Source organism: Cajanus cajan, chromosome 9 (genome assembly GCF_000230855.2).
Source record: "Cajanus cajan strain Asha chromosome 9, NIPB_CcT2T_4, whole genome shotgun sequence".
In the NCBI taxonomy this organism is placed as follows: Eukaryota; Viridiplantae; Streptophyta; class Magnoliopsida; order Fabales; family Fabaceae; genus Cajanus; species Cajanus cajan.
The window spans coordinates 2744413-2752494 of NC_138525.1; the positions used below are offsets into that span (position 1 = coordinate 2744413).

General features: G+C 27.8%; 1 protein-coding gene across 1 annotated transcript; it reads left to right on the forward strand.

Annotated features, from left to right (window-relative positions):
* The first annotated feature begins 1421 nt into the window (after positions 1-1421).
* Positions 1422-4047, forward strand: LOC109806828 (hexon). Its single transcript, XM_020369346.3, has 2 exons — positions 1422-1874; positions 2855-4047. The coding sequence occupies exon 2, from the start codon at positions 2913-2915 to the stop codon at positions 3417-3419; it is 507 nt and encodes a 168-aa protein (XP_020224935.1). The 5' UTR covers positions 1422-1874; positions 2855-2912; the 3' UTR covers positions 3420-4047.
* Positions 4048-8082: the final 4035 nt, after the last annotated feature.

The window sequence follows — 8082 nt, forward strand, 5'->3', positions numbered from 1 at the left end:
TAATAAATTATAAAAATAATTTATTATTTATAAATAAATTATTATTTAATATAATAATATCAATAATATTATTAATATATTTATAGATAAACTAATAATTTGATAAATATAACTTATTATATATTACTATACTTTTACAAAAATATAAGTATATTAATTAGAAGTATACATATTTTATCTAATATATTTATATTTTTGGAAAAGTATATTAATATATACTAAGTTATATTTATCAAATTATTAATTTATCTATAAATATACTAAAAATATTATTGATATTAATTTATTAGTAATATTAAAATATTAATAATATATAAATTTTATTTATTTAGTAATAATAAATATATATTATTTTCTACATTAACAAAAATTATAATATGCATTAACTTAAATAAGTAAATAATTTTATAATTTTAAAATATTATATATATATATATTAAAATTTTAAAATTATTAAATTTTTAATAAGAAAGATTAAAATCGCACAATTATGATATTTGAGAGACTAAAATTGTTTAATTAAAAATTGAAAGACTAAAATTGTACAACTTCAATCCTTTAGAGACTAAAATTATCTAATTAAAATCTTAGGGATCAAAATTGTACAATTATAATATTTGAGGGATCAAAACTGTAATTAAGCCAATATTATTTATAAAAGTACACTCACTGACCAACAAAATTATTAAGTCAACAAAATATTTAATTTTTAATTAGTTTACAGCGTAAAAAAAATTATGCATAACCATCGAATTTATTTTTTTAACTCATTATAATAAATTAATTTAGCCAAATTTCTTGATTTAAAAAAAATTAATAATCAATACTATTTATTGAATTAAGAAAGTTGATACCGGGTAGAACAATGTCAGTTTCCACCCACTATCTATCATATGTTGTTGACCAAAGTGTTTTCTTCATACTGAATTATGAATAATTTTGGGGGGTGGAAACTAATTTTCGTAAACCTAACCTACCACAATGATGTGAATCAAATCAAAGAAGTGGATGGACACTCCATAATGAGACGCAGAGAGTGTGTCAAAAATTCTGGTTAGATATGACCGTTCTTGAAGAGCTTATGACAACACATTGCATTAAGGATACTTATTGAGATAGGAATTTTTTTTATTTAGAAAATGAGAAAAGTATGAATTAGTGGAGTGTGTAACTTGGAAGGAAGCAGGTAAGTGATAAACAGGATCATGTCGCCTTGGTCGGTTTGTAGCCACGTGATCCAACTGTGAACTCACCTTCCTTTTCTGACTTTTTGCCCTTTATCTTGGGATCTCAAACTTAGGTTTTGGATAATTTTTTCATATAATATTGAGAAAATTATATTTCTTAGAATCAATTTATATGCTACTGTTTTAAAACAAGTTGGATAAAAAAAACTACAATAACAATATGAAGCCATTAATGCATCTATCTACATTTAACTTATTGTAACAAATTATTTTAGCAGTTGTCTGTTAAATCAATAATAAAAGTCAGTGCTAGAGAGTGGCATTCCATTTTCAATTTCCAACCAGTATTTTAATTTATGTTGATGATTATGATTTGATTTCTTCATCATGAGTTGTGAATATTTGGTGGGAAAGTTAACTTTTCCACGACTATGTTTGCGAGTCAAATCAACTGCATTGGATGCCCACGCTCCAAAATAAGACACACAGATTGTGCCTCAAAGTTGGTTGGATATTAGATATTATGATTTTAATTTTCTAGAACACCATTTTCCTCAAACTCGTCGCCTCCGAACTTTCACTTTCAGTGATTTTTGAAACAAAAAGATTGCAAAAAGTTCCATATCTCTGTTGGGTCTGCCTCAAATCTGCAATTTCCATGCGTGTGGAGCCGTAAGCTTGTTCTGCGTACGATATCCAACTTTTTTCCCCCTCTATTTGATCTTGCATGTCTTCCCTTGTGGATCCAAAGTGTTGTTTCTTTCTTCTGCTGTGTAGTGTACTGCAGTAATGGGTTGTTACTTGTTAGAATTAGATTGCCACTCTTTGAAGTGAGGCAATTTGATTGAATTGGAAGTTAATGATGCCTTTTTTTTTTTTGCTTTGAAATCATTGGTTTTCTGTTTGTGTATGTATACTTGTTTAAGTTTTCAAATTTGATGATTCTTGCGTTTGATTTAGCTTGGCTTTTGGTGAAGCTGGATTCCTTTTACTTTTCTCTGGCTTCTTTTAATGTGGATAGTGTTTTGGATTTGATTCTGCTTCATCCTAACCATTGTGATTTGGTAGTGATTTTTTTGCTTTGTGGGTTACTTTTTCTTTTTTTTTCTTTTTTTTCTTTTCCTCCCCTTCTTTCCATGATAGATTATTATAGTTGAGTTGGCATTCTCATGTTCAAGTTATTATGATGTGTGTTTGTTATCCCATTGCATACAAAGAGAGAGTACCTTGCACTTGCAGTGTATGAATATCGAATACCTGTTTTGTTTTGAAATCATGATGCACAGTGATTGATGTTTCAACTTGGTGACCTGCATTTGAGAACCAATTTGAACCATCTTTTTTATTTTTCCTTACAACCAGTTTTGGTCTTTCCTCCTGGAAAACTTGTTTCCTTGTTTTGTAGCATAAAATTTCCAGAAGCCAAGTGGGGGGTTACTGTTTTTGAATTATTTCATAATTGCCGTTATGCTGTTGTTGATTTGATGTTGGTTTGGAATTAAGCTTTTGTTGGTAAATCCAGTAACTCCCCCTCCCCATCCCTCTTGCCTATTTCTTTATTTCAATCCTGAATTAGAACACACAAAACAAAAAAACCAAATAATATGCAAGAAATTTATGACTTTATATCTGAAATCACTGATGACACTAACTTGTAAGTATAACAGATAATTGGATAATTCTGCTGGGAGCATCCATCTCAAACAGTGGAATACTAATAGGAGCATGGCTCAGAGGCAGGAAGTGATAAAAGGTGGAGAAGGATCCATCAAGCTAGGCACCACTGGAACAATCAGTTCCTTAATGACAAGGGAATTGGATCACATATCTTCTGCACCAAAGAAGCAGGTACCTTCAAGAAGTAAACCTCAAACACTTCCTGTCTCAGTTCCCTGTGGCAGCACAACTCAAAAAAGACTACAACCAAGAAAATCATCAGTTGAAGCCAGTAGCAGTGGAAGCAGTAAAAACACAAACCGTAGAGGCCCTGGCAATGGCATGCCCCAGAAAACAAAAACCAATGGCAGAAATACGCAGAGAATACCCATGCTAGGTTCTGATAAATGTTCAGTGGACAGAACACCAGTGAGGGACAAAAATGATAAAAAGATACCCAACATTGTTGAAATTGTGGACATAAAATGTGGGAATGCAGATAAGGCTTGGGCTACACCCTTAGCAAGTCGTCTAAAGAAGCTTGGTTTTTCAAAGCTCTCAGAGAGCATTATCTAAACCTGAAATTTTTGTGTCAGACTTCAGGTTCCTGTAACTGAAAGCTGAGGTCCCATTTGGCCTACCACTGTCTGATACATCCACAATAGAACACATACTTGGTAAAAGCTTGCTACTTCCTCTCTTTTTCTTTGTAGTTTCTTCTACTGTAGGCACAATTGTGGTTCTAGAACATGTACTAGTGGAGGAACCCACCTCTGTGATTTGTGACTTGTTCCTTTGTGACCTGTCTTGGGAATTGGAATCGATCCTGCTGAAGTACTCAATTTCTTGCATTATGAGGGATGCAACTGTGCCTCGGGTTCCTATTTCTACTGGAGGAAATTCAGCCATGTCTTTTGTGTCATTTATGTGAAGGGCAGTGGATTTATGCATGCTTTGTTTGGTTGGTTTTGATGAGAAAGGAAAATCTTTTGAATTATGAAGGGTTGTTTGAGGGTTTGTTCTAGGGAGGAAACTTGAGAGACTCGGGCATTTTCACAAGCAAGAATGCTTCACCTTATGTAATATATCTAAAATGCATGGCATAGATCTGTGTAGTTGGGAGATTGGTTAGTCACTGCGTTCATGTGCTTGTAGTTATAACACTCTAGTTCCTAACTAACTACTGTCACCTTTTCTAGTTTCATCATGTTCCTAAGTACATGATAGGCCTTTGTTTGGAACTCTTGCTAGTGTGTGTGGAGTGGATCTAATGGGATTCATGTGAAAAGTAAAAGTAGAACGATCTCTTTCATTGGCTTTTTAAGTAAATTGGCGTTTTAGTTGGCAAGGAATAGTAGGCTAACTAAATCAGGTTAGGGGAACTGTGGATGATCATGATTTTGCTTCGGTTGGCTCTATCTGTTGTGCAATTTGGTTTCATATGGGATTCTAAAGATATGACGTTATTTACTAAATCTATATATATCAATGAATTAATCTGTTATTTTGTAACAAACCAAGAACAAACCATGCTAATAGGAAAACCAATATCTTGTTTTACTATTGTATTATTTTGTTATACTGTCATGGTTGGATTCTCTAATCCCATATATGAAAAAACATTTATTAAAAGTCAGAATTTCAAATGGATTTCGGTTCTTATAATAAATTAATACATACATTTTGACCAAGATATATTGGTTCACAAAAAAAAATGTTATCAGAGTCATGCTTTGATATATTTTAATTATTCTCTGCATTATGGAATCCATTTCTTGCCATTATTCTACTTATCTGTATAAATTCATTGCCACCCTACCTTTCTACTCAAAAGAGTTTGAGCAAGTTTGAGAAACTTGTGTCTTAATCTTTAGAAACAGCCAATGCTGTTGGGCCCGAGTCACTCACGGGTAGTTCATTTCACTTGGACTTGACCATAGATTCCATTTCATAAGGTGGAAAAACAAAAATCGTTATAACCAAAGCTAAGGAGTGTCTCATTCACGAAAAGGACTAGGTCCTTACTATTTTATCCATATTGTGCATTTTAAGAATATACCAGTTCCTTCAAAATTATACCAATATTTGTTGAGAAGATAAAAACAACTATAAATAGACGAGGCTATAGGGTTGTCAAACTGGATAACGAGAAAATGAAAGCCTAGATGAATCAAAAAAGATTTATTTAGTTTTGTTTAAAATTTAAGTAATCCAACTATATTCTTATTTCTTATAATATATGTAAGAATTTTTTATCACTGTATCATCTATCAATATCTCTATAAGTAGTGTTCTTTTTAAGTTTAAAATTTGTCTTAATTTTAAGGAGCTTCCAAGACTTAACCTATCAAAACTTTTTATTTTAATTATAAAAAAAAAAAGTTCTTGCAAAATTTTTCTTATGATTTTGGTCCATGTATAATTTTATTTTATGTTTATTTATTTTTTAGTTTTTATAAAATTGTACACTTTTGTTATTAGTCCCTCTTATAGTAGAATATAGTCATTTAATTCCTATTATTTAAGATATATCATGTTTGTTTCTAATAGATGATTGCTATATTATCGGTGAATAGTAATAGAGATTAAAATTATAAATTAAAATTTTATTGGATAAAAATCATTAAAAAAAATAGTTATAAGGACTAAAATCATAAACAAATATATTACAAGTACTAGAAAAATATTTAAGTTAAACTAAATTCAATTAAATTTAGTTTAATTTGATCTAATAGATGGATGACTAATAATTATAAGCTACATTAATTTAATATATATAATCATATCCTTTCACTCGATTCAAACCTTCTAAATCATAAGCATCAGAATCAATAAAAGCTTAAAAAAAATCAAAAACAACCATTTGTCACAATTCTGTAAGTGTAAATTTCGTGCAAGAAAATTCTCTTTCTAAATCTTGTCATAGGCACGAAGAATGCTTCCATTTACATCATCTCGTTGTCATCGTAGTAAATGGTGATATAATGCATAAAACAAAAAAAAAAAGATACATAATCACTTTATTATAGAGGAACCTAACATGGGGAAACATCTATAATTTTGTTCATGTGCAAGTATAATGTGTTCGAGTGAGGAATTATAATTGGGAAAATCCATTATGAAAAGTCATAGTTTGTGGATGAGGGAATTAGGAATTGAATAAAGTGAAATGTATTAAACCTATAACCTATATCTAGTTTCTATTCATTATACCTTATTAGGTTCAATAATTCAAACTAAATCACCTTTTTACAAGTTGGCTTTTGATCTATCCGTGATCACCTTTATAAAGTGGTTCTTAGGTCAAATCGTATTAAATTTAAAACTTTACTGCAAATTAAATTTCTTTTGTAAATTAAATAAGTTAAATTTCTTATGAGCTTGAATTCTTGAAGGCAAGGAGATATAAAATATGATTACATTATATAAAAGTATTAATGTATTTTAAATTAATTAAATAGTTCTAATTTCTTTTTTTAGTCCTTAATCTATAAGTGCACTTCTAGCGGCATGTTTAGGTAGTTCGTAAAAGTTAAGTACCATCATTTATTACAAACTGTCGTTGGAGCGTAGTGACATAGCAAAGAAAATTGTTAAAAATTAAGATAGGTAGCTTCTCCAAGATACGTTACTTGAGTCCATGTGGAGAGGTTTGATTTATTCTCCAAGAAACGTTCCTTCCACCATGTTCTCCAAAATTGCCAGTGCATATTTATTATTATAAATAATTTATCGTGCATTTATGGTATTATGTAATTTCTTAGTTTTATATTTAATTTTGTTATAATTTTTTTGTATTTATTTTTATTATGCATTTCTTTTTATTATGTAATTTTTTTTAATTTATATTTATATATTATCCATAATAATTATTTTTTTTAAAATTTATTAAAAAGTGTAGTATGAATTATCAAAAATTATATAAATATAGTATGAGCTAATAGTGTGTTTGGATGATGGATTTAAATGGAGTAATTCATTTGTTTGGATGAAGAATTTATAAAGAATTTGAAATTCAAGCATTTATGAAATTTTTTGAAATAAAAGAATTTGTCTTAATTGCGTTTTTGATCTCTCAAGTATTGCAATTGTGCAATTTTGATCCACAAAGTTTTAATTGGGTAATTTTAGTCCCTAAAAGATTGCAATTGTGCAATTTTGGTCCTTCAATTTTAATTGAACAATTTTAGTCCCTTAAATATCATAAATATGCGATTTTAGTCTTTCTCATTAAAAATTTAATAATTTTAATATATATATACAATATTTTAAAATTATATAATTATTTATCATTATCGCATATATATTCATTTTTAATAAATAAATAAAATTTATATATTATTATTTTTATAATATTACTATTAGTTTATCTATAAATATACTAAAAATATTATTAATATTAATTTATCTATAATATTAAAATACTAATAATATATAAATTTTATTTATTTAGTAATAATAAATATATATCACTTGATATATTAACAAAAAATTATAATATACGTTAACTTAAATAAGTAAACAATTGTATAATTTTAAAATATTATATATATATATATACTAAAATTACTAAATTTTAAATGAAAAAGACTAAAATCGCACAATTATAATAATTTAGGGATTAAAAATGTTCAATTAAAAATTAAGGGACTAAAATCACACAATTACAATCTTTTAGGGACTAAAATTACCCAATTAAAACTTTGGGGATCAAAATTGCACAATTACAATACACGAGGGATCAAAAACCCAATTAAGCCAAAAAATTTCAAATTCTCCAAAAAAAAGTAGGAATTTGAAATTTCTCATATTTTTTTTCTTATTTTACTTATATATTTTATCTTATCTCTTATCTTTTCATGTTTTTAATTATTGAATATTCAAAAATATTTTTAAAATTATTAAATATTATCTAATATTAATTTTTAAAATTATTTAATATTTAAAAATGAGCTAATATTTACTTTATAAAATTTAATTTAAAAATCTCAACATATAATATATTTTTAAAATCAATTTTATCATGATAGAATCAAATTATGATATCCAACTTAACAATTTAAAATTTTAAAAATTTGAATTGACTTATCCAAACAAAATATTTTAAGAATGATAAAAATTGAAATTAAAGTAATTCAAATATCAAGAATTTAAAATTCTTTGAATCTGTAAAATTCTTCATTGAAACACACCATAAGACAAATAAAACACAATCAGGTTTCATTAACTATTGAATTTA